Here is a 26397-nt window from a genome sequence, read left to right as displayed (position 1 = left end):
GTGGCCATGGCCCAGGTGTCGCTGTTCACGTGTGGTGGATCAGCAGTTTTGGGAGGCTTAGCCTCTCCTGGCCTATGATCCCTGCCGCCCTTGTGTGGAAAGTCATCTTCATGGAACTGTGTGCAGAGCTTGCCCCAGCACTGAAGCACAAGGACACCAAAATGAAAGTTGCCCTCTGGGTGGAGAAGCACATGGTGATCACTCTGTGGAAGATGGAGACTCCAGACTGTTACTGGTTGGGCATGAATTAGTTGGGAGCTGGGAAGTCCACCACTGGGGCCACATGAATGCAAGTTTGCAGGGCCATTAATCGCATCCTGCTATGAAGGACTCTGACTCTTGGCAATGCGCATGAAATAGTGGATGGCTTTGTGGCATTGGGGTTCCCTAACAGCAGCAGGGCGATAGATGGCACACTGTAATGGTCCCTCGCTCTCCCATGGTGAGGGAGGCCACTCAGTCCAGTCCCATCTGGCCAGGACCAGAGTCCGCAGGACAGTCAAGAGCCCACAATAGGGCTGAGCGACCAACAGTCACAGGCCAGCTTTAGCCTGGGCTTGGGAGGCTCAAGCTGCCAGCCCTTAAACAGGGTCTATAACTGAACTGGGCCCCGGGCTTGAGGAGGCTCAGGCAGCCAGCAACAAACAATCTCAGGGCTGGCTTTAGCCTGGGTGGGGCTCAGGCAGCCAGCAAACAAACAGTCTGCAGGTGGGCTGGGGCCTGGGTTTGAGGAGTCTCAGGCGGCCAGCGAATAAACAGTCTGCAAAGGTGACTGGTAAAGGAAGCTCCTTCTCCAGAGCAGGAGCTTCTCAGAAAAGTGTAGGGAGTTAGCCACCCAGGGTGGGGTGGCAGGGGGACGCGGCCCCACCCTACTCCACCATGTCCCACCCCAGGGCCCTGGCAGGGGCAGGATCGGCTGCCCCTGCGTCGGTGGGGATCCAGCCGCAACACGCCGACTGAGCCACAGCCCCTGGGGCTGCCCCTGGGCTACTTCCTGCCTCCCCGGGGGTTGGTACCTGTGGCCTTCAGGCCTCTTCCGGCTCCTCGGGGTACACAGCAGCAGGCTTTCTGGGCCAGTTGGTGTAACAATCAGTGAACCCAAGTTCCCGGGTTCCCTGAAGACGTTCAATGAGTGCTACTTTTTCACCATCACTCCCAGGATCTATTTTCCATCCAACTCCACACTCACCCCCACTCTCCCACTGTGGGCCTGTATACAAAATCAAACTGCCTGCCCAGGTATCCGGTTACTGAACAGAACCGCCCCAGCACAGCTAACACCGTGGCATGGTTTGCAGTAGAATAAAGTTCTGATAAACGTTCCCCTTCCCCCCAAGTCTTGCAGGGTCCCACAGATGCCCTGTGAGGCAGTGCAGCTAAGGGCACAGATGGGACCTTGATCAGTTCTGTCTGTACTGAGGATTCTGAGAGCCACATGTGCTTAGTGGCTCCCCCAAAAACAGAGAGTGCAGGGGGCACCCACACCCAGGGATCGGCACCACCATGTTATGCGATGGACTCTTTGCAAAATTACTGAACTTAGTGATGGACACTGGGGGAGGGGGGGTTATGTCATTCAGTCATTCAACGTTTTTTTGAAAAATTATCACGGACCTCAAAATTTTTACCATGGACACTTGGGTCTGTGAATGGACACATTGCCTACCCCTGTTCACACCTCTCCTAACACCATTCCTCCCTTCCCTGACTTCAGCTTTCTCTGTTCCTGGATCCCTCCCTTCTGCCCACTCAACCCTTCCCTGGGATCTCCCCATCCACTTCTCAGAGCTCCACCTCCATATACTGGGGTCTCTTCTCTTTCATTTCTGCAAGGGGCTCTTCCTACTTGTGGCCTTCCCCCCCTCCATTATATACCCCTCCCCCAAGTCTTCCTCTTGTGATCTGGGCTCTTCACTTCCTACTGCTGCAGCCTCCCATCCCACTCCACCCTAGTGTAAGCGGGGGAATGGTCCCGCTATTGTGGGGAACTTTCCTGGCTTATACACTACCCCAATGGAATTGACTTGAGAAAGGATCTGAGTCCTCACTCCTAGTCCCTTTACACAGAAGCCTGCCTAACCTCAAGGGCTCCCCTTCCACTCTCCTGTGTGGCAGAGTCCTCATAACCCCCAACATCACTGGGTCAAGGATTCCTGGGGGGCTTGACCCACAATCTTGTCATTGTCAGTTAGGACAAAGGCTAGAGTGTCCCCACTCTGAGGTATTCTCTCCACTCTGGACACTTCCCTGACCCACTGATCATTATATACATTTCATAGCAAATACAATTTACTGAACAGCAACAAATTAAAAAATATAAGGTGTAAAAATGCTGCCTTTGGTGTGACACTTCTGAGATTATCAATTCAGGACAAATTGCTTCAAGCAGGGGAATTACAGCCCAAGGTTGGGGTTTCTCCACTTCTAAGGCACACCAAACCAGCCAGACAAAGAGGACTTTGGTTTCACCCCACTGGCTAACCATAAGTCATACAAGCAATTCCCTTAGACACTCCAGTTTCCCAGTATCACCACCAGTGCCACTCATTATGGGGACGAATGGTTATGAAAACCAATACCCCAATAAAAGAAAAAAGGTTCTCTTGATCCCAAAGGGCCAAGCCCCAGACCCAGGTCAATATACAAGTTAGATCTTACCCACAAATCATGCTGTTGCCAATCCTTTAGAATCTAAAATCTAAAGGTTTATTCATAAAAGAAAGAAATATATATGAGAGCTAAAATTGGTTAAATGGAATCAGTTACATACAGTAATGGCAAAGCTCCTGGTTCAGGCTTGTAGCAGTGATGGAATAAACTGCAAGTTTAAATTGAGTCTCTGAGTACATCCATATCTGGGATGGGTCATACAGTTCTTTGTTCAGAGCTTCAGTGTAGCAAAGTTCCTCCAGAGGTCAGAAGCAGGACTGAAGATAAAATGGAAGGGTTTTCAGGGCCTTTTATATTCTCTGCCTGTGGAAGGACCCCTTTTGTTCTTACTGCGGAAAATGACAGCAGCAAGATGGAGTCTGGAGTCACATGGGCAAGTCACATGTCCATGCATGACTCAGTTTGCAGGCCAACGCCATTGTTTACGTGTTAGTTTGAACGTTCCCAGGAAAGCTCAGATGTGGACTGGCATCTCCCAGAGTCATTGTCAGTTACCTGTTTCTTGATTGGGCACTTACTGAGAACAGTCCTTTCTCAAGAAGCTGACCAAAAGCTTCACTAAGGCTACTTAGAATCAAAACACACTGAGATACAAGTACATAGCCAATATTCATAACTTCAACTACAAAAATGCTACACACATACAGACAGCATAACCATAACCAGAAAATCATAACCTTTTCATAGACATCTCACACAACAACCTTTGTACAATATTTGCTGCAAATATATAATAGTGGTTGCAACAATGATCTATGTGGTCATAGTTTATGTCAATAACGTCACATAAGGAAAAAATGGAAAAGCTTAAAGGAAACAAGTAACCCCACTCTGTGGCACGGGGACGTCACAACCAGCGTCTCTGGAATTTACGGGCAGTTCACAGTCTGTTCCTCACACGTCCCAGGCCTCCTGCCCAGGCCCTGGCTGCGCTGCAGGGATGCTGCGGGTCGGACACTTGCTCTGGCGGTGACCGGTGCTGGGGAGAAGGTGGCAGGACCCATCTCCCCAGCATCGGCCCCCACATCAGGGTGATGGTTTGCTGCCAACTCTGGCCTGCAATGCCTTTTGGCTGGTGGGGTCTTACTGCACTGGGCCCGCTGCCCAGGGTCCTCCTCGCTCTCCCCAGCTGCTCTCCGGACTGCTCCAGCCCCAGCCCCAGCCCCAGCTTCGCTCTGCCTCAGCGCAGCTGCTGTTCTGCCCCTGGCGCAGCTCTCTGGGCTGCTCCTCTGGCTCTGGCTGCCGTGGCTCTGCTCCCAGCACAGCGCTGAACCCTGGCCTGCTTCTCTCGCTCTGGCTGTTGTGGCTCTAGCTCGGCCCCTATGGGCAGACAGAGGATGGGACCCCGCTCTCCTTACTCCCTCATTGGCCTGCCTGCTGTGTCAATCAGGCGGATCTGGAGCATTTGCCTCTCCCCATTGGTCCTGGGGACTGTCAGTCCAAGGTCTTGGTTTCTCATCTGCAATTCCCCTTTCCTTTGTTACTGGGAGGGCCAACCAAAAATCCTCATTGAGTTTCAGTAAGGGGACAACAGTCCCCCTTACATCAGCAACAGCAGCCACCCCTGACATTGTGTCTACACACATCTCTGCCTCTGCATGCCCACAACCCAGCAGCCTACATCCCCCCTCTGCCCCTCTCCTCTCCCCTAGCTCACAGGCTTGGTGCTGGGAACTGCGGGGGAGGCGGTGGCAGGCAGATGATTCCCCAGGCCATCCTTATAGGAACACACCTGGGGGCTGGTCAGCGCTGGGAGGGGACAGGCTCCTCCATGGGTGTCACTGTCAGGAACAGAGATTCCCTCCAGCCTGAGCTGGGACTGGGCAGATTATCAAGGGAGATGTGTTTCTAAATCCCTCTTTGTAAACTCTAAGTATAAAAATAAGGGTGGAGCGTTCCGGAGAAAGTGTCAGTGAAAGTGAAGAGATGGGACTTGTCAGTCACATTGTAAAATGAGACCTCTCCTGCCTCATAGTCCAGGAAAATCCCTACCCGGCTGGGCCTGACGCTCATGGACAGTGGCGTTAAATGGGAGGTGAGGGCCTTATATTCCTTATATCTCAGACACACTGTCCAGAATCCATTCTCAGGTGATAGGTAAATCTTCCCCTTCCTTGTCACAGATTCTGTACAAACCCCCAGAGTCCAGTTTGTTTTGTCTCCCACCTCCACCTCCCAGTAATGCCTCCCTCCTGTCAATTTGTTAAAGCCCAGGACAATGGGATAAGTATCAAATCTCTTAATATTGTCAGGCAGATCCTGTTGTTTGTCTTCGTATGTCACAGTTTTCTGATCCTCAGACAGGATGAGGCTGGGATGAGCCGTGTCTGGATCCAGAGTCACATCCACTGGGGAGAGAGTCACAGAGTCAGTGCTGGAGGCAGGGGCTGGTCACTGGGATCAAAGGGAAATTAACCTGTGTCCCCATTAATTGCTGTGACACAAGGTTGCTGGCCATTTAAGGAGAGTCAGGGCCCCATCTAAGGCCAAGGGGGCAGGGGAAGGAGAGGAGATGGAAAGAGGGGCAGGTGCTTGTGAGGGACATAGGAGAGGGGAGGAACAAGCACCAGGGAAGGGGAGCAGATGGGAAGGGAAGGGGGAGATCTCCATGGAGTAGTGGGAGGGACGGGTCAGGCATCAAGGAATCAGAAAGGATAGGAGGGGAGTAGTGGGGGTTGCAGAGAAGAGAGGGATAAAGGCTGGCAGAGGAAGGGGACAGATGTCAGGGAGGCAAGGGGGGAAGGGCAGGCTGCAGGAACAAGGGTGGTGGTGGTGAGGGAAGAGGAAAGACAGGTGCCAGGGGGCAGAGGGAAGGTGCTCAGGGGTGGGGCAGGAGGTAGGAATTTGGGGCAGTAGCAAGGGACCTGGAGGGGCAGGTGCTGTGGGAGTTGCAGAGAGGGGTGGGTGCCAGGGGGACATGGAGGACATTGCAGTGGGGTCTAGAGGCCACTCAGGCTAGTTCCCTGTTGTGCCAGGCACTACACAGACAGAGGTGGATCTTTGCTTATGTCTGAGTGACTGAGGAGCACAGATCCCAGTGACTGCACAAAAAGAGCTTAGGCCTAAGTCCCTGGTTTCAGCTCCCCTATGATGTGATCTTTGAAAAGTCATGGAAGACAGAAGAGATTCCAGAAGACTGGAAAAGGGCAAATATAGTGTCAATCTATGAAAAGGGGAATAAGGACAACCTGGGGAATTACAGACCATTTAGCTTTCAGAGTAGCAGCCGTGTTAGTCTGTATCCGCAAAAAGAAAAGGAGTACTTGTGGCATCTTAGAGACTAACAAATTTATTTGAGCATAAGGTTTCGTGAGCTACAGTTCACTTCATGGGATGCATGATGGAGCAAATAATTAAACAATCAATTTGCAAACATCTAGAAGATAATTAGGTGATAAGTAACAGTCAGCATGGATTTGTCAAGAACAAATCATGTTAAACCAACCGGATAGCTTTCTTTGACACAGTAACATGCCTTTGGATGGGGGGAAGCGGTAGATGTGGTATATCTTGACTTTAGTTAGGGTTTTGAAACTGTTTCGCACGACCTTCTCATAAACAAACTAGGGAAATACAACCTAGATGGAGTTACTATAAGTTGGGTGTGTAACTGGTTGAAAAACAATTCCCAAAAAGTAGTTATTGTTGGTTCACAGTCATGCTGGAAGGGCATAATGAGTGGGGTCCCGCAGGGATCAGTTCTGGGTCTGGTTCTGTTCAATATCTTCATCAATGATTTAGATAACGGCATAGAGAGCACACTTATAAAGTTTGCGGATGATACAAAGATGGGAGGGGTTGCAAGTGCTTTGGAGAATAGGATTATAATTCAAAATGATCTGGACAAACTGGAGAAATGGTCTGAAGTAAACAGGGTGAAATTCAATAAGGAAAAATACAAACTACTCCACTTAGGAAGGAACAATCAGTTGCATACATACAAAATGGGAAATGACTGCCTAGGAAGGAGTACTGCAGAAAGGGATCTGGGGGTCATAGTAGATCACAAACTAAATATGAGTACCAGAAAAAGAAAAGGAGTACTAGTGGCACCTTAGAGACTAACCAATTTATTTGAGCATAAACTTTCGTGAGCTACAGCTCACTTCATCGGAATACATCTGATGAAGTGAGCTATAGCTCACGAAAGCTTATGCTCAAATAAATTGGTTAGACTCTAAGGTGCCACTAGTACTCCTTTTCTTTTTGCGTGTAAGCAGTGTCAGGATGAGCTCCACCCTGACATCTGGTGGTGAGGTGTGGCAAGTTGTGGAAGAGAACTTCAGGGGCCGATCTCATTTGCATAGGCACACCCACCCCGCCTAGAATGAGAATACCAGAAGTGGGGGTGAGTGAACAAATAGAATATATATATTCTACACAAATGCCAACCTTCTACAACTACAGTATCTGCTTTGTGAATATTGGCAGGCCGGCTGGCTGCCCACAGCCATGTAGTTATAATTGTAGGAGGCAGCAGCTGAGGATTAATGAGTCAAGTGGCCCTATGATGGCTGCAGAGGATGGCAGAGAAGAAGGGCTGTCTCTGTCTGCTCAGCTGAGTGAGTCCCAGGGCTGCCCTGAGCTCTGCTCCCTTAGGGCCAAACTCCTAAAGGCCAGGGCAACATCTGCCCACACTGAGCCCGGTGCCCTGGGTGTGGATGTGCAGAGAGCACCTCTGAGGATCTGGCACTCCTGAGGGCTGTCTGCGTCTGCAGTTACTCAGCGTGGTTTGTGGGTATGATGGGGCAATGGACTCACATGCAAACACTGCACACCCATTGTAAGAGTATGTCATCTCCTTCTTGCCCCCAGAGAGCCCGGGGGTGAATCTGTGCCATGGACCATGGGACAGGAACTGTCCCCTGGTATGCTTCACTGTGATCCCCACCAGAAACATTTCCCGCTCCTGGTACCATGGCACCATCTCGGAGCAAACAGCCAGAGGAGATTGTAATATCAGCCTATAGCTTTTTGGCCCCTCACCCTGGGAACACTGCAGGGGGAAGGGCTCGGGGAAGGATAAACCCAGACACCCACCTGCCACTCTGTGGTTTTCTCCTCCTCTTCAGATGTCAGCTCCAGGGCCTTCTCCAGCTCCAGCCTCAGAGGGCCCAGGGCTTCCTGGAGTTTCACCTGCAGGGGCACCATGTGTGATAGCCATTAATCTGCACATCTGATGGGTGGAATTTGCAGGAGGCAGGGCCAGATGAAACAGGGGCACTACAAACCCATGTCTAGGCCCCAGCTACTGGAGTTATGTGATAAAATCAGGCTTTTGGCTTTCATTAAAAAGAGAATGTTTCAAACCTTCTGGGTTGCAAAGAAAATATTCAAAACATGCCCCAAATGTGACAGACACAGCGATTCCTGCCTGAGTCTGTAGAGAGCCTGAGCCCAGTGCCATGAGAGGGGACGGCTCCATTTATGTGTATGGAACATTGACACCAAGCCTCACTGCTCTGGGGGACAGCCAACCCCTCCGCAAAAAGAGGGGCTTTGTGTGGCAGCAGGGGGTAGGTCATATGACTCAGCTCCCCCATCCAATCATAGACACCTTGGCTAATAGATGGGGGGCGGGGGGGCTCCCTGAGCCTTTTCGAGTATCTCTCTCTCTCAATGGGAGGGAGAGGATTCTTGCTGTTGATCCTGTGGGGAAAAAGGACCCCTAGCCCCTGGGATTCCCAAGGGGAGGGAGCCCCCAGCCTCTCCTCCTGCTTGTCTAAATAGGTTCACAGGCTCCACCCGCAGCAGACAGCCCTTGTGTGGGTGGCCCCTTCCACAACTACTGCTAATGGGGCCAGGGCCGCGACAGGGCCCCTTGTCAGCATGTTGCGGCTGGGGTGCCTCAGTCCAGCCCTGTAAGAAATGCACATTTCAATAGCAAAGCCAGGAGAATAACCTGGGCAGAGGCAGCAGCGTCAGAGCGGCACGTTCTGAGGCATTGTCTGGCTGAGACACTGATCCTGGGGGAGACTCTTCCCCACTTGTCTGCTCTGCTCCAAGATTTCTCAGAAACGGAGGCGTTTAGCTGAAGTTTGAGGACACTGAGCCAAGCTGCAGCCTTTCAGAACCGAGTGCTCACCTGGGCAGGGGAGGCCTCAGAAGGGAGATGAATGTATGTTTATGGGCATTACCAATCAGTCACCATTGGGCCAAGGATCTGGCCCCTTCTTGTGGTGTGCTGTCCCTTTAAATGTTTGAGCACTCCCCCCTCCCCAGTGCAAAGCCTCACTTGCACAGTTTCAGTTTTTCAGCTGACAATAAAACCACCAGGGCAGAAGCTGTTTTTCCATCAGCTCGCTTTGTCCCCTTACTAAAACTCAATGGGGGTGTTTTAGTTGTTAGCTCCCAGTACCAAAAGAAAGGGGAAGGGTGGATGGGAAATCAGGACCCTGAGACTGACAGTCCCCAGGAACAGTGGGGAGAGGCCAATGCTCCAGGTCAGCCTGATTGACAGGGTGGGCAGGCTAATCAGGGAGTCAGGAGGCCAGGGGGGTTCTGCCCTCCATGTGAGCTGGAATTGCCTGGGTCAGGCAGAGTGGGGCTGTGCTAAAGAGAAAGCAGGGGCCTGAGCTGAGCTGGGGAGCAGAGCTGGGCCAGATCCAGAGGAGCCAGAAAAGCAGCGCAGGAAGCAGGTCGCTGCTGGGAGCAGAGTCACAGAAGCAGCCCCCAGAGCAGACTTGTCCTGGGGGGAGAGCTGCAGCAACCAGAGCCAGGGGGGCCAGAGAAGCAGCCCAGGGAACTGGAGGCAGAGCAGCAGCAGCAGCCGCCGTGCTGAGGCAGAGTGGTGGAGCTGGAGCTCGGGCTGGAGGAGTCCGGAGCTGGGTGTGGTGAGCAGCTGGGGAGAGCAAGGGGGACCCTGGGCAGCGGGCCCAGTGCAGGGAGATGCCCCCAGCCAAGAGGCCTTGCAGGCCAGACTTGGAGGGGGGATCGTAACCCCGACGGGGCAGATGACACTGGGGAGATGGGTCCTGCCACCTAGAGCGTGTGGCCACCTCCAGAGCAAGTTCCTGCAGCATCCCTGCAGCACAGCCAGAGCCTGGGCAGGAGGCCTGGGATGTGTGAGGAACAGACTGTGAACAGCCCTGATATTCCAGAGACGCTGGTTGTGACGTCCCCATGCCACCGAGCGGGGTGACATGTCTTTTCCTTTAGCCTTTCCCATTGTTTCCTTATTTTTTAAAATCGATTGCTGTTTAATAAATTCTATTTGCTTTGAACTGTATGTAATGATCAGTGGGTCAGGGAAGCATCCAGTGTGGAGAGAGCACCCCGGAGTGGGGACACCCTAGTCCCTGACCTGAGTGACCATGACAAGGTTGTGGGTTGAGCCCCCCAGCCTTGTTGGGGTTCCAAGGACTCTGCCACACAGGAGAGTGGAAGGGGAGCCTTCACTTGCTATGAGGGTCGATTGCTAGCAGAGAGAGCACAAGCGCAGCCAGCCAAAGGCAGAATTCTGCAGTTTGCAGTGTGGACACACAACCAGCGGGGGGGCGTGTCGAGCACAGACAGTGCAGTAACAATGGAAGAATTTCTCTGTGGCAGAAAAGGTTATCCAGGAGGCTTGAAGAGCAGGAGAGCAGAGAAATGGCACCTTTTGTGGGCAATGATGATGAATTTGTTGAAAACTAAAATCCCAGGTGGTGTGCCTCAAATTTTTTGAGCAATTTTGCAGGGTAATTTGTAGTTTCCCAACAGACAACGAATTTCAATCTTGCTGACAGTGACTGGTCTGAAGCCATATGGACTGCCACATGATTTATTGTCTCCAACTGTGCCAAGAACTGCCAAGTATGCCACAATTACTGCCACAATGTGGGAACACTTTTCTCCTACATCATCAGTGATAGCAGAACAATTTCAGTTCCATCAGCAAGATCAGGGAACTGGAAAATCAGTAGCACAGTTTGTTGCTTCTCTAAGGATGTTGTCAGAGCACTGTCAGTTCAGACAAACATTAAGTGATGCCTTGTATGACCAATGTATCTCTCAATTATGCAATGACCAGGTTCAGAAGACGTTACTGACTATGTCACCATTCACATTCAAGAAGGCTGTTGAGGTGACTGTTGCCATGGAAACTGCAAAGAACATTTCTGGACATTAGTATGAACTGAGGAGTTCATATTCTGAATTAGTGAGACAGAGGACCATGGGAACATGAAGAATTTCCATGGGGCTATAGTGCACAAACTACCCGTGCGGAGAAGGATTACTGGGCATGCCAGGCCATTTGTTAGAACTGCCAGAAGAGAGGACACATCGCTGTGACCTGTCACACAGTTCAGAGACCAGCAACACATAGTAACTGTACATCCAAGAAGACACCTATGAAGACTGAACCTAAGAAATGATGGAAGTTGGGAATTCATAATGTGGAAAAAGACAAGAGCTGTAGGGACACTGATCAAGATTTCAGAGTGGTAGCCGTGTTAGTCTGTATCAACAACAAAAAAAACCAAGGAGTACTTGTGGCACCTTAGAGACTAACAAATTTATTTGGGCATAAGCTTTCATGCATGCATCCGATGCAGTGGGTTTTAGCCCACGAAAGCTTATGCCCAAATAAATGTGTTAGTCTCTAAGGTGCCACAAGTAATCCTGGGTTTTTTAAATCAAGATTTAGCACTTCATGTTTTATCAGAAGCTGGAGTCAAGGATGGCATCTGACTGAAGCAGTTCCTACAAGAATGGAGCTTGATACTGTTTCATTGATTTCTGTATCTGCCTATCACTAGATATTGCCACAAGTTCCTCTGGAAGAAACGTCCACTTTAAAGACTTATAGTGGGGGAAAAATTAGTCCAAAAAAGGGATATGCCAGGTAAAAGTTCAACTAGATGGCCAATCAGTTGTTTTACCTTTTTATGTGATTGAAGGAAAGTATCCACCATTATTTGGAAGATCTTGACTTGAGAAGCTCAAGATGAATTGGCTCAAGATCAAAGTGATCACAGAAGTACCTCAAAATCTTCAGGAAATACTGGACAGACATTCTAAAGTTTTTGAAAGAACTTAGACAGATAAACGTCTCAGGGAAGCTCACTGACAGCCAGCCAAAACATTGCAAGCCCAGAGCTGTGCCTTATACTCTGAAGCATCTGGTGGAAGCTGATCTGGACCGTTCAGTGAACATTGGTATCCTGTCACCAGTTTCACACAGTGAGTGGTCTACACCCATTGTACCAGTGATCAGGAAAGACTCAGTCTTAATATGTGGAGATTTCAAAGTGATGCTTAATCCAGTTTTATGTGCAGATTAGTAACCACTACCTCACACTGAAGATTTATTAAATACTTTTAAGTGGTAGACAGTGTTTCAGTAAATTGGATTTGCTCAGTGCATACCTACAAATGGAGATTGTGAGATATTTGCAAGATGCTGGCTCAATCAACACACAAAAAGTCTTACTTTGTTATAAAAGGTTGCCTTTTAGTATCACATCAGCACCTGCCCTGTTCTAGAAAGCCGTGGATGAGATTCTGAAGGGACTGAATGGAGCTCAGTGTTACTTGGAGGACATCTTTGTTACACGAAAGGATCAAGAGAATTATCTGTGAAATTTGGGTTCTGCTTTGACACATTTGGAAGACCATGGACTAAGGATTTTTCAAGACCATTGTGAGTTTTTCAAATCTTCAGCTGAATACTTGGATATGTAATTGATGCCCTGGGCTTAAGGAAATTGCCAGAGAAGAGGAGATGGTTCTTGAAGCACCACTGGCAGAGAACATGTCACAGTTATGTTCATTCTTAGGACTGCTTAACTGCTGCAGTAAATTTCTTCCTAATCTGGTGACAGTTTGTCATCTTTAAGAGTGTGTGCATGCATTTAATGAAGTAAAGAAACTGTTGACGTCAGTTTACGTTCTAATGCACGTTGATGTTTTGATTCCATTGCAAGTGGTTTGTGATGCTTCACCATATGGAGTGGGCACAGTTCTCGCAAACATTTTTCCTAATGGTATAGAGAAACCAATCACCTTTGCACCACAAACACTCATCACTTCTGAGAAGAGCTATGTGCAAATAGAGCTAAGAGCTCTCAGCATTATCTTTAGTATTTGGCTGTTCCATACCTACCTATATGGTAGTCTGTAGTGGGTTAGCAGGGGTCCCTCTCCCTCTGGGTCAGTGGGAGGCCACTCCGCCTCACTACATAACTGAGCGTCACCCACAATCAGGGAATTAGCAGAGCACTACACAGACTAGATGGCTCTGGCCTGCAGTCTGGGCAGATCCACAAATGAGTCTCGGGGTCCCAGACCCCCAAGTAGGGCGGGTCAAGAAACTGTCTATGCCTCTGGCCTGCAGTCAGGGCAGAGCAGCAAACAGTTATGAGCCCAAGCCCTCGGTCAGGGTGGGGCAGCAAGGAGCCTGTGGCTCTGTGTAGAACGGCAAGAGGGTTGGGTATCCGAGCTCCAGCAGATGGCCAACAAATGCAGGCCTCTTGGCCTAGCAAGGGGAGACTGCCACCTCAGGGGTGAAGTGGCAGCGGGGCCCGGGCCCACCCGACTCCATCAGGCCCCGACCCAAGGCCCTAACAGTGGTGGAGTATTCCACCACTGGGTCAGCAGGGAATCCAGCTGCAACTCGCTGAGCAGGTCTCCGGCAGCAATACAGCCAGACTGGGGTCGGCTGCCTCTGGGCCACTTCCTACACTCCCCATGGGGTGTACTTGGATCCGCGGGTGGTCCTCCAGTTTGTTGGGGTAGAAGTCCAGTGCCAGTCCCAGCGACTCTTCAATGCCTTGGTCAGTGCATGGCTCCAGAAGCTCTGGTCACTCCTCAGCTCAGCAGCGGTCCGCTGAAGTCTCCCAGCTCAGGAGAGGTCAAGAGGCATCTGTCTCCTTCAGCAGCTGCAGCCCAACTGAGCTCCAGGACCAGCCCTATATATTTCTTGTCCCACCCCCTGACTTCCAGTCGGAGGGGTGAGCATGGTCTGGCTCTGCCCACCTGAGTTCGGAGAGTGGTCCCTCTGCCTCTGGCTCAGTGAGAGGCCACTTCGCCTCACTACACACACACACCCCTTAAGTCCATCTGGTCTTCATGGCTGCCATCCTGACTCCCCCCAGGTCAGACAGAAAATCTGTGTTAGTGTTATCCTTACCTGCTGAGCGTCAGACAGTAAAGGCAAATTGCTGGAGGATGCGATACCATCTCATCAATCTGGCATTGGTACTTTTCGTGGTATTTAGCCATTTTAAGGCTTTGTGGTCGGTGATCAGTATGAAAGGGAAGATAGCCCATTTAACAGCCAGGGCCTCCTTCTGTATAACTGAATAGTTACATTCTCGGGGCGGGGAGAGCTTCCCACAGATATAGAGGGTGGGATGCTCTTCTCTATCCAACTCCTGGGAGAGGGCTGCCCTGAGCCCCACCTCTGAAGCATCGATTTGGACCAGGAACTCACAGTTGAAATTGCGGCTGAAGAGCATGGGTTCCCTACCCAGGCTTTCCTTTAGGGCTCAGAACATATCTTCACATTCTGCTCACCAGCGTACCGACATGGGCGGTCCTTGGTTAAGAATGCCATGAGGGGTGCTGTGATGGATTCAAACTGGGACACAAAGTGTCAGTAATACCCAGCTAAGCCCAGAAACTGTCATACATGTCACAACAAGGTACACACCTGATGGATCAGCCGGGAAGTGAAGTTGGTCCCTTGATCCATGAGAATCTCAGGGGGAAGGCCCACACAAGGGAATACCTTCACCAGTTCAGCTGCGATGGAAGTGTTCCATAATGGGATGGCCTCGGGGAAGTGAGTGGCATAATCCATCAGTATGAGGCTATCCTGGAACCCCGCATTACTCTTAGGAGAGGACCCACCAGGTCCATCGCAATTTGCTCAAAGGGATCCCTGACCATGGGTAAGGGGACCAAGGGTGCTTTCGCCACCTCGACAGAGACAGCTAGTTGGCACTCAGGGCATAAGGTGAATTAGACCTTTACCTCCTGATGGACTCCAGGGCAGAAGAAGCATGACAGAACTCAGGCCAGGTTTTTCTCTTGTTCCAGGTGGCCAGCCATGGAAATGTCGTGGACAAGCTTCAAGGTGGCCTTCTTAGGATTGTGGGGGACAACCAACTGGGTCCAGACTTCCTGAGTTTGGGAGTTCTGATTAACATGGTAGAAGTGATTGCCTGTCAGCTTGAATTGGGTCCATTGTGCAGCCCTCAGGAGATCAGTCATGGCTCGGTTGACCTGGCCTACCTGTTTGTAGGCCCAGCTCAGTGTGGGCTCATCCCTCTGGTTGCAACAAAAATCTGTAAAGGGGGGTCATCATGGGACTCTCCACAGGGAGGCCCAGCATCGTCATTGGGACTGGGGGCTCATCAGGGTGTTCCCCTTGGGGTTCTTCAGCCTCCTCCTCGTCTTCCGAAGAAGGCTGTCAAACCCCAGCCAGTCTCATCCCAGGATGACCGGATAGGTGAGGTGGAAGCCAACCCCAGTGTCAACACCCACATCAGTCTGTTAATGGTCAGAGAGATCTAGGTACTGGGATATGATTTTACATCCCTGTGGATGCATTGGAGGTGTATCTCTCAACGTGCTTGTGTGGGTCCAGGGGCAAATTCCTGGTGGATGAGGTTTTGCCTACAGCCTGAGTCTATGAGGGCTGTGACTCGTTTTCACCCAAACTTCACAGTGGTTGTTTGCTGGCCTGAGACTCTGCGGTACAGACTTGGCCGAAGATGCAGTCCATCTCGGGACACTTCCATTGTAAGTGCCTAAGCCGGCTGCAGGAGAAGCAGGGTCCAGGCTCTAGTTGCCCTGGCCAGGGGATCACCTCTGAGGGATTTGGGTTGTGGTCTTGTCAGCAACGTTGGAGCATCTCTGCCACATGGGCCCAGTGGTTGTTTGCTGCCCTATCGTCATGGGTTTGGATTCGGCCATGGGCTCCTTCGGCCTGGGCTTCCTTGCTGGGCCAAGGAGCATCAAATCGAGCGTTGAGGCCAGGGCTCAGGCTCCTGGCCCAATAGGATTCTCAGTGGCCAAGAAGTCCTCCATTAAGGTGACAGCCGCACTAAATGTTGTGGGTCAGTGCCGGAGTACCCAAGCCCTCCCCTGGGGCAGGAGGACATGAACAAACTGCTCTAGGGTGATCTGCTCAGCGACCTCACCTGCTGACCACTGCTCAGGATGCAGCCATTGCCAGCAGAGGTCTTTTATCTTCTGGGCGATGACCTGTGGCCAGGCCCCCAGCGGGTAGGTGTTAGCCCAATTTTGCTGGTGCAAGGTCTCCAGCATGATGTCCAAGGCATCTAAAATGGGCAACTTCATGCATCCATAATCTTGTGCCTCATCGATTGGGAGGCCCCGATAGGCGATCTGGGTTGCCTCAGTCAGGTAGGGGGCCAAGAGGGCAATGGGAAACGTAGGGGGATTCATTGTACCCCTGGGAGGTGGCCCACTGGGTCCAGGTAGCAGGGTTGCAAGCTGTTGGAGACACTGTTGCTGCTCCTCACGGTGTTGGGCCCCCAAATCCCAGAACAGTTGCTGTTTGGCCCCCAGCACCTGTACTAGTTGCCGTTGTTGCTGGAGTTATGACACCTACTGCTGCTGTTTGCTCTTGGCCAGATACTTAATGAGTTTGTCAAGCTCCATCTCTCCCATTAGGGATATCTAAGGCATGGCATATGCAGAACCTCTTACTGCAGGGGTCAGGTTGCTGCCCACATTCTCCACCAAGCAGGACCCTCCTGCTCTGGGTCAGTGGGAGGCCACTCTGCCTCACTACATAGACATATTACTTTGCAGATGGATCATTGCCCTTACTTTCAATATTTGGACTGAAACATGGAATTCCGTCATTAGCTACTGCTTGCATGCAATGATGGGCATTGCTACTTTTGGCTCATTCCTGTACTATCCAGTTCCATAAAGGGACTCAGCATGGCAATGCTGATAGGCCATCACACAAGCCATACCCAACCTCTCATTTACCCAAAGAAACTTCGGATGAAATGTTCTCTCTCAACTTGATGAATAGGTTACCTATTACTAGCACAGGCATCAACAAAGAAACTGCTGCAGATGATGTGCTTTCTCTTGTGAAGGGAATGGTACCACAAGGTACAGGGTTCAATTGTAAGAATCCCCAGTTTACACAATTCATGTCATGTCAACATGAATTATCTGTGAATTACGGTTGCATCTTATGGGAAATGTGAATGCTCATTCCAAAATCAGTTCAATCTCAGGTTTGGAAGCTCTTCACAAAGCCCATCTTAGAATCGTACAGATGAAGGCCATAGCCTGGAGTCACATCTGTTAGACGGGATTGACAAATTATAGCACTTCATCTTCTTCCAATACCTATGTGCCAGCAAATTCAATATGATCCTGGCCAGATTGTTCAAACACCTTGGTTGTGAAGTCAGACACACTGGACACTTAATCACATGGACTTTGCCAGATTTTTAGAAGGTTACATGTTTTTGGTCTTAGTCAACACCATTTGAAATGACCAGTAGTTTTCAGCATGACTTTTGCTACTACTGCTAAGATCATTGGACATCTTCGCACCTTGTTCAGATAATTTGGTTTACTGTTACAGTTAGTGAGTGACAATGGACCTCAATTCTGTTCTGCAGAATTTCAGAGGTTCCTAGCTTCAAACGGAATTCAGCACATATGCTCATACTATCGGGCTTCAAACTTACTAGCAGAACTCTTTTTGTACAGACACTTAAGCAACCCTTAAAAGCAACAAATCTATTTTGAGTCAGAGACTGGAAAATTCCTTACACATCTACAGGCACACACCCCATACTACTACCCAGGAGCCAACGGAAACTCTTTGCTTGAAGCAATCTTTGCGTCCCTGTTGGGACCTGCTACATCCTGATATTGCCGCACTTGTAGCCAAATCCCAATCTATGCAAACTGATTATGTGAGATGCATCATCATTCTTTTCAAGTTCAAGACTTAATGTGGACTCGCAACTACAGTTGTTGAGAGAATGGGTGCCGGGAGAATGTGTAAAATGCACAGGACTTGTATTGTTTTTGGTAAAACTAGCCAATGGTATTTTATGGAGATCACATATGGACCAGTTGCAGCCTCAACAAGTACCGAAGTCCGGGGATGTCCCAATAGGACTTTCTGTTGCTCGATTGAATCTTCTTCCATTACAACTCCTAGTCTTAATGACTTGTTAAGAGAAACTTTGGTACCAGATCCAGGTGATTGCATACCAGATCCAGCTGATTCCTGACCACTGACTGTTCCAGTAGTTCAGGACACGGCCACACCACCGTCACAAGAGAATACAATAACGAGCCGTGTACTTGAACTTATAAATTGTTTAGTTAGAGTGTTGCTATTCAACGGAAGCATGATCCCTTCAGATTTAAAAGTATGCAGTAGTCCACCTGCAATTGTTACTTAGGTTATACAGTGTTTCATGTTAGCCATGTAATTGATAGTGTATATGTGTCTGGAAAGTTTTTTACAGCAGGGTGGACAAATGTGATGTACCGTTCCTTTCAATGTTTGAGCACTCCACCCTTTCCAGTGCAAAGCTTCGCTTTCATGTTAGTTTCAGATTTGCAGCTGAACAATAAAGCCACCAAAGCAGAAGCTATTTGTCAGCTCCCTATGTCTGTCTATTGCCTTCTCTGCTAGTTCAAACATAACATTTCTCTATGTCCCTTCTCCCATTGCCTCAGCTCTCAGGTGATCCGTGTTTGGGGGAAGTCACTAATCTCAGGGCCAAAGTTACCTATTTCCCACACTGACTGGCTCCCCTTCCTTTGTCTGTTCCCCACAGGCTCCACTTCTGCTCCATTTAGCCTCTAATCAAACAACTTCATGGATCTCCACAAGCCACATACACATCCTGCCTAGGCTGGGGAAAGCTGAACTGGGACATGCGTGAGCCTCCCTGGGAGACATCCATGTAATGCAGAATCCATGGTGCCACCTTCCTGATGTTGCAAAGGTGCCAACAAGCCCTAAACCCACTGTTTGAGCCAACCCATCAGGCCTCACCCACACACTGAAGAGGGAAGGGCACAAGCCCTGGTTTTCCCCACTCAGGTTCTCTAAGGTGGCTGTGGTCACCTGGCACTGGAGACATAGCCTGGCAGAGAGATGGACATGGCTGGCTCCACTCTTCACTACCTGTCTGGGGGTTGGGGGAGGCAGCCGGACCCCTCACTGTCCAGCCTGGCAGTGCCTGGCTCCACCTCTCTTAAGCCATGTGAGTCCCCACTCAGCCCCCAGCAGCTGGTTCTGGAGAGAAACATAATGGGGTCTTTAAGGGATTCCTTCGCCAAGAGCAGCAGTGATTCTCACCTTGTAATCCTGGGCAGCCTCCTGTATGGAGATCACAGCATGAGTGTGATGAGTCTGGGACTGCCTGCAAACCACACAGATAGCTTCTCTGTCCTCCTCACAGAAGAGTAGGAGCTTCTCCTCATGTCTCTCACAAAGATTCTCCTTTTGCACATTTCCTGACTTTAACCCCAATAGTTTGATGTTCTTTACAATATTGGCAAGCTGCCTGTTGGGCTGGAGTTTCTGGAACGGCGCTCGGCACTGGGGACAGGGGATCTTCGTGCCTGATTGAAGCTCCCCATGCTCACTGTACTGGATGATGCAGTCTCGGCAGAAGTTGTGCCCACAGTCTGTGGTCACCGGCTTTGTCAGGTACTCCAGGCAGATGGAGCAAGTGGCTTCTTCTAACACTTTCTCTATGGAAAGCTGGATATGAGTCGGCAGTGTGCCCTTGTTGCCAAGAAGGCCAATGGCATTTTGGGATGTATAAGTAGGGGCATAGCCAGCAGATCGAGGGACGTGATCGTTCCCCTCTATTCGACATTGGTGAGTCCTCATCTGGAGTACTTTGTCCAGTTTTGGGCCCCACACTACAAGAAGGATGTGGAAAAATTGGAGACAGTCCAGCAAAGGGCAACAAAAATGATTAGGGGTCTGGAACACATGAGGAGAGCAACCTCATCCTATCCTTGTTGAACCTCATCAGATTTCTTTTGGCCCAATCCTCCAATTTGTCTAGGTCCCTCTGTATCCTATCCCTACCTGCCACTGTATCTACCACTCCTCCTAGTTTAGTATCATCTGCAAATTTGCTGAGAGTGCAATCCACCCCATCCTCCAGATCATTTATGAAGATATTGAACAAAACCGGCCACAGGACCGACCCCTGGGGCACTCCACTTGACATCGGCTGCCAACTAGACATGGAGCCATTGATCACTACCCGTTGAGCCCGACAATCTAGCCAACTTCCTACCCACCTTATAGTGCATTCATCCAGCCCATACTTCTTTAACTTGCTGATGAGACTTATGAGGAGAGGCTGAGGAAACTGTGATTGTTTAGTCTGCAGAAGAGAAGAATGAGGGGGGATTTGATAGCTGCTTTCAACTACCTGAGAGGTGGTTCCAGAGAGGATGGTTCTAGACTATTCTCAGTGGTAGAAGAGGACAGGACAAGGAGTAATGGTCTCAAGTTGCAGTGGGGGAGGTTTAGGTTGGATATTAGGAAAAACTTTTTCACTAGGAGGGTGGTGAAACACTGGAATGCGTTACCTAGGGAGGTGGTAGATAGAATCTCCTTCCTTAGAAGTTTTTAAGGTCAGGCTTGACAAAGCCCTGGCTGGGATGATTTAATTGGGGATTGGTCCTGCTTTGAGCAGGGGGTTGGACTAGATGACCTCCTGAGGTCTCTTCCAACCCTGATATTCTATGATTCTATGATTCTATGGTCAGTCTGAAACCCCTGAGCCAGTCCCAGGAAAAACAACTTCCACAAAAATTCATAGCTCTTATGGGTATCACTTATCCCTAGCCTGACCCCAAACAGGGTTCCACTGAACCCAGTGCCGCGTGAGAGCATCTGTCTCTCCTTGGGCTGGCACTAACCTCGGCCCTACTCTTAGAGTCCATGGGGCTGCATCCCCCATCACTGGCTCCTGGGAAGGAGAGAGAGAATCTGCACTGCCACCTCTGCAATGTGGGGAATCAGGCCCAGTGACTCCAGTGAGTAACTCCTGATTTACATGAGGCCTCTGTGTTTTCCTGTCCCTGCCCCTGATGTGTGTCTGTCACTCTCTATTTGTCATGTGTGGTGTAGGGTTTGCTGTTCCTGCTCCTGGTTTCATAGATTCATAGATATTTAGGCCAGAAGGGACCATTATGATCATCTAGTCTGACCTCCTGCACAATGCAGGCCACAGAATTTCACCCACCACTCCTAAAAAAGACCTCACACCTATATCTGTGCTATTGAAGTCCTCAAATTGTAGTTTGAAGACCTCAAGGAGCAGAGAATCCTCCAGCAAGTGACCCGTGCCCCATGCTACAGAGGAAGGCGAAAAACCTCCAGGGCCTTCCAATCTGCCCTGGAGGAAAATTCCTTCCCGACCCCAAATATGGCGATCAGCTAAACCCTGAGCATATGGGCAAGATTCATCAGCCAGATACTACAGAAAATTCTTTCCCGGGTAACTTGGATCTTACCCCATCTAAAAACCCATCACAGGCCATTGGGCCTATTTACCATGAATATTTAATTACCAAAACCATGTTATCCCATCATACCATCTCCTCCATAAACTTATTGAGTTTAATCTTAAAGCAAGATAGATCTTTTGCCCCCACTACTTCCCTCGGAAGGCTATTCCAAAACTTCACTCCTCTGATGGTTAGAAACCTTCGTCTAATTTCTAATCTAAATTTCCTAGTGGCCAGTTTATATCCATTTGTTCTTGTGTCCACATTGGTACTGAGTTTAAATAATTCCTCTCCCTCTCTGGTATTTATCCCTCTGATATATTTATAGAGAGCAATCATATCTCCCCTCAACCTTCTTTTAGTTAGGCTAAACAAGCCAAGCTCCCTGAGTCTCCTTTCATAAGACAAGTTTTCCATTCCTCGGATCATCCTAGTAGCCCTTCTCTGTACCTGTTCCAGTTTGAATTCATCCTTCTTAAACATGGGAGACCAGAACTGCACACAGTATTCCAGGTGAGGTCTCACCAGTGCCTTATATAACGGTACTAAAACCTCCTTATCCCTACTGGAAATACCTCTCCTGATGCATCCCAAGACGACATTAGCTTTTTTCACAGCCATATCACATTGGCAGCTCATAGTCATCCTATGATCAACCAATACTCCAAGGTCCTTTTCCTCCTCCGTTACTTCTAGTTGATGCGTCCCTAGCTTATAACTAAAATTCTTGTTATTAATCCCTAAATGCATGACCTTACACTTCTCACTATTAAATTTCATCCTATTCCTATTACTCCAGTTTACAAGATCATCCAGATCCTCCTGTAGGGTATCCCTGTCCTTCTCTAAATTAGCAATACCTCCCAGCTTTGTATCATCTGCAAACTTTATTAGCACACTCCCACTTTTTGTGCCCAGGTCAGTAATAAAAAGATTAAATAAGATTGGTCCCAAAACTGATCCTTGAGGAACTCCACTGGTAACCTCCCTCCAACTTGACAGTTCACCTTTCAGTAGGACCCGTTGTAGTCTCCCCTTTAACCAATTCCCTATCCACCTTTCAGTTTTCCTATTGATGCCCATCTTATCCAATTTAACTAATAATTCCCCATGTGGCACAGTATCAAACGCCTTACTAAAATCTAAGTAAATTAGATCCACTGCGTTTCCTTTATCTAAAAAATCTGTTACTCTCTCAAAGAAGGAGATCAGGTTGGTTTGGCACGATCTACCTTTTGTAAAACCATGTTGTATTTTGTCCCATTTACCATTGACTTCAATGTCCTTAACTACCTTCTCCTTCAAAATTTTTTCCAAGACCTTGCATACTACAGATTTCAAACTAACAAGCCTATAATTACTTGGATCACTTTTTTCCCTTTCTTAAAAATAGGAACTATGTTAGCAATTCTCCAATCATACGGTACAACCCCTGAGTTTACAGATTCATTAAAAATTCTTGCTAATGGGCTTGCAATTTCTTGTGCCAATTCTTTTAATATTCTTGGATGAAGATTATCTGGGCCCCTCGATTTAGTCCCATTAAGCTGTTTGAGTTTCGCTTCTACCTCAGATATGGTGATGTCTACCTCCATATCCTCATTCCCATTTATCATGCTACCATTATCCCTAAGATCCTCTTTAGTCTTATTAAAGACTGAGGCAAAGTATTTGTTTAGATATTGGGCCATGCCTAGATTATCCTTGACCTCCACTCCATCCTCAGTTTTTAGCGGTCCCACTTCTTCTTTCTTTGTTTTCTTCCTATTTATATGACTATAGAACCTTTTACTATTGGTTTTAATTCCCTTTGCAAGGTCCAACTCTACTTGACTTTTAGCCTGTCTCACTTTATCCCTACATCTTCTGACCTCAATAAGGTAGCTTTCCTTACTGATCCCTCCCTTCTTCCACTCCCTATATGCTTTCTGCTTTTTCTTAATTACCTCTCTAAGATGCTTGCTCATCCAGCTTGGTCTACAACTCCTGCCTATGAATTTTTTCCCCTTTCTTGGGATGCAGGCTTCCGATAGCTTCTGCAGCTTTAATTTAAAATAATCCCAGGCCTCCTCTACCTTTAAACCCATAAATTCTTCAGTCCAATCCACTTCCCTAACTAATTTCCTTAATTTTTGAAAGTCAGCCCTTTTGAAATCAAAAACCCTAGTTGCAGATTTATTTTTGTTAATCCTTCCATTCAGTTTGAACTGAATTAGCTCATGATCACTTGAGCCAAGATTATCTCCTACAACCATTTCCTCTATGAGGTCCTCATTACTCACCAAGACCAAATCTAAAATGGCATCCCCTCTAGTCGGTTCAGCAACTACTTGCTGAAGGAATCCATCAGCTATCGCATCTAGGAAAATCTGAGCCCTATTATTATTACTAGCACTCGTCCTCCAGTCTATATCTGGGAAGTTAAAGTCTCCCATGATCACACAGTTTCCATTAGTATTTATTTTATTAAAAACATTAAAAAGGGCTCTATCCATATCCAAATTAGATCCCGGCGGTCTATAGCACACCCCAAGCACTATCCCAGGGGAGGCTCTAATAGTTTTCTTCCCCAATTTAATTGTTGCCCAGACAGACTCAGTCATATCCATTTCATCGCTTCTTATTTCTTTACATTCTATCTCATCATTGATATACAGTGCTACTCCACCACCTTTACCTTTATTTCGGTCTTTCCTAAACAGCACATACCCTTCAATACCTGTAGCCCAGTCATGACGACTGTTCCACCAGGTCTCTGTTATACCTATAATATCTGGTTTCACTTCCTGCACCAGTAACTCTAGTTCCTCCATTTTGTTACCTAGGCTCCTTGCATTAGTGTACAAACATCTTAATTTTTGCTGTTTGGCCTCACTCACATTCTGTACCCTATTAGGCACGGTTATTTTACTACCAGTATAACCTATTAGACTTGTATCTACACTGCCCTTCCTCCTACCTACAGCTGTATCCACTCTTACTTCATTTTCTTTCCACTCTATGCTAAATTCTGGCGTGGAGATTACCTGGACATCTCCCAACCATCTCCCCCAAATTCCTAGTTTAAAGCTCTCTTAATCAGTTGTGCCAGCCTCCATCCTAGAAGTCTATTTCCTTCCCTACTCAGATGAAGTCCATCCCGAGAGAACTGTCCTCTATCCATGAATGCCTCCCAATGGCCATACATCCCAAAGCCCTCCTTATAGCACCACTGCCTAAGCCATCTATTGATAGTCATAATCTTGTCACACCTTTGTTGCCCTTCTCTAGGAACAGGCAGAATCCCACTAAAGATCACCTGAGCCTCAATTTCCTTAAGCGTCCTCCCCAGCCTAGCATAGTCTCCCTTAATACTTTCCAGCGAGAATCTAGCCGTATCATTTGTTCCCACATGAAGGATAATTAGGGGATTCTTTCCCGCTCCCTTTAGAATCCTTTTCAACCTCAGGTCTACATCCCGTATCTTAGCACCTGGAAGACAGCACACCCTCCTATTTTCTGGATCAGCTCTGGTTACAGGCCTATCTATTCTTCTCAGTAAAGAGTCCCCAATCACATAGACCTGCCTTTTCCTAGTGACGGTGCTATTCTCCAGTCTATCCCCTGTTCCCTCTGGCTGCAAGTTCTTTCCATTCCCATTCTCCCTTGTAATCCTTTTTAACCCATCCTGTATCCTCCTGGGGCTCATATTTGGTGTAATCTCCATTAACTCTTCCCCTTTTCCTATAGGACTAACCGCTCTTCTCTTCTTCCTTGCCCTGTCACCTTCAGTGACTACCTGCTGAGCCCCTTCTTCATTTTCCAACTCTGCAAACCTATTCTGAAGCTCTATTTCTCCTTCACTAGCCCGTCTTTTCCTCTGCCTAGTTCTTTTAGTCACATGCTTCCACTGACCACTTTCCTCACCCAGTCTCCCCTCAGAATTCCCTAGTCCTGCTTCCATCTGCAAGTCTGAGCTTTTCCCTTCAGATACCTCATGTCTTTGCTCCATAATCTGCTCAAACCCCTTCCTAAACTCTACCAGACTTTCCACCTGCATCTCCAAACCTCTGATCTTTTCCTCCATCAGCTCTATCAGACGGCATTTCATGCAGACAAAACTCTTACCAGGTGCCCCCTCCAGGATCATGTACATACCACAGCTTCCACATCCAGTCATCTTCATTGTGTCATCTGCTACATGGGTCACTCCCACTGCCACCTCTGAATCTGTCATAGCCTTCCCACCTAAATCCTGTTAATCTGGGAAACACAAACCTGGTGTTTCAGGCACAGGCAGATCCCTGGATCCCTGAATGACTTCCTGAGCCGGAGCCCCCAGGAAAGTGACCCTCCACAAATGGCCCCTCCTCACCCCATCTCTGCTCCCGGGCGGGGGTCTGCGAGTCCCAGAGCTGCTGCCCTCCCTGACCCGACCAGGCTCTGCCCCCCTGAGCACCTGCAGGAGCCGAGCCAGCTCCGGGAGAGCGACCGCCCCGGGACTGGGCCAGGGACAGAGTCTCCCAACCCGATGGGAGAGGAGAGGGGGAAGGAGAGATGGAGACTTAAAAGGGCAACAGGGGACTGAAGTGGGGAGGGAGGTTCCCAGATCTGCCTGGATCCATGGGCGATGTGATGGGGAATGCGGGGGAGGTATCCAGTCCCTCTGTACAGATGCCCCAGGGCCCGAATGAAAAAATGGTGGGGGTAGGGCCAGTCAGTCCTTACCATCAGTCTCTGGCCCCAGCTCTGTCTGTCCCTGGGAGCTGCCAGCCCCTCTGTGCTTTCCTCAAGCTCGGTGCCGCTCTGGAGTGAGCAGCCCTGTGCCCTCTCCACCCACAGACACCACCTACCATTGGGCCTGGGGAGAGAACCGCCCACAACCACAACAGCCCGGCCCTGTCGGGGTGTGTCCTCCCCCCACCCTGCTCTGCACGGAGCAGCTGCTGTGCAGACTTGTCAGATGACACAGGCCAGTTGGCAGCTTCCTCACCTTCACTTGGCCTGATTTTCCTGCTTGCCCCTGTGTGAACCAGGAGTGACAGGTTTAATTTCACTTCCTTGTTCCCCTAAAAGTGCTGCCCTAACAGCAACTGGGCATTTCCCTTCTGCCAACTGCCTCCTGCTGTGGGGTGAGTTGAGAATAGTCATTGCAACACGGAGCCATGGGCTACCCTCATGTCAACCAGTTCCTGCAGCTTGGCCTCTCCTCAGCTCCAGCCAGTCGCTCCATCTGCTCTCAGTGAGGACGCTGTACAG

At 49.1% G+C, this 26397-nt stretch overlaps 2 protein-coding genes, 1 long non-coding RNA gene and 1 pseudogene across 5 annotated transcripts in view; 2 read left to right on the top strand and 2 right to left on the bottom strand.

Annotated features, from left to right (window-relative positions):
* Positions 1-26397, top strand: part of LOC311530635 (C-type lectin domain family 2 member D-like) — a 240704-nt pseudogene that overhangs the window by 62016 nt on the left and 152291 nt on the right. The gene's annotated exons all lie outside the window — the stretch shown is intronic.
* The window catches only part of LOC311530637 (C-type lectin domain family 2 member D-like), a 322581-nt gene that overhangs the window by 222412 nt on the left and 73772 nt on the right, over positions 1-26397 (bottom strand).
* On the bottom strand, positions 4895-25997 carry LOC311530623 (E3 ubiquitin-protein ligase TRIM17-like). Of its 2 annotated transcripts, none has more exons than XM_084647448.1 (5): positions 25867-25997; positions 25267-25401; positions 18980-19551; positions 7711-7806; positions 4895-5018 (listed from the first exon to the last, which is right to left on the bottom strand). In XM_084647448.1, the coding sequence occupies exons 2-5, from the start codon at positions 25373-25375 to the stop codon at positions 5010-5012; spliced, it is 786 nt and encodes a 261-aa protein (XP_084503574.1). In that variant the 5' UTR covers positions 25376-25401; positions 25867-25997; the 3' UTR covers positions 4895-5009. The 2 variants fall into 2 exon arrangements, with proteins under 2 accessions (XP_084503574.1, XP_084503575.1); XM_084647449.1 differs by having other exon boundaries at positions 25297-25401.
* The window catches only part of LOC311530653, a 35943-nt gene continuing 17358 nt past the window's right edge, over positions 7813-26397 (top strand). Inside the window, exon 1 of the long non-coding RNA XR_014714030.1 lies at positions 7813-9503. This is a non-coding gene — a long non-coding RNA (uncharacterized lncRNA). The remainder of the gene's footprint in view (positions 9504-26397) is intronic.

Source organism: Lepidochelys olivacea, assembly GCF_965140295.1.
Source record: "Lepidochelys olivacea isolate rLepOli2 genome assembly, chromosome: 14".
NCBI classification, from domain to species: Eukaryota; Metazoa; Chordata; order Testudines; family Cheloniidae; genus Lepidochelys; species Lepidochelys olivacea.
The sequence above is the reverse complement of the archived record's forward strand: the minus strand, read 5'-3'. Positions and strand labels throughout refer to the sequence as shown.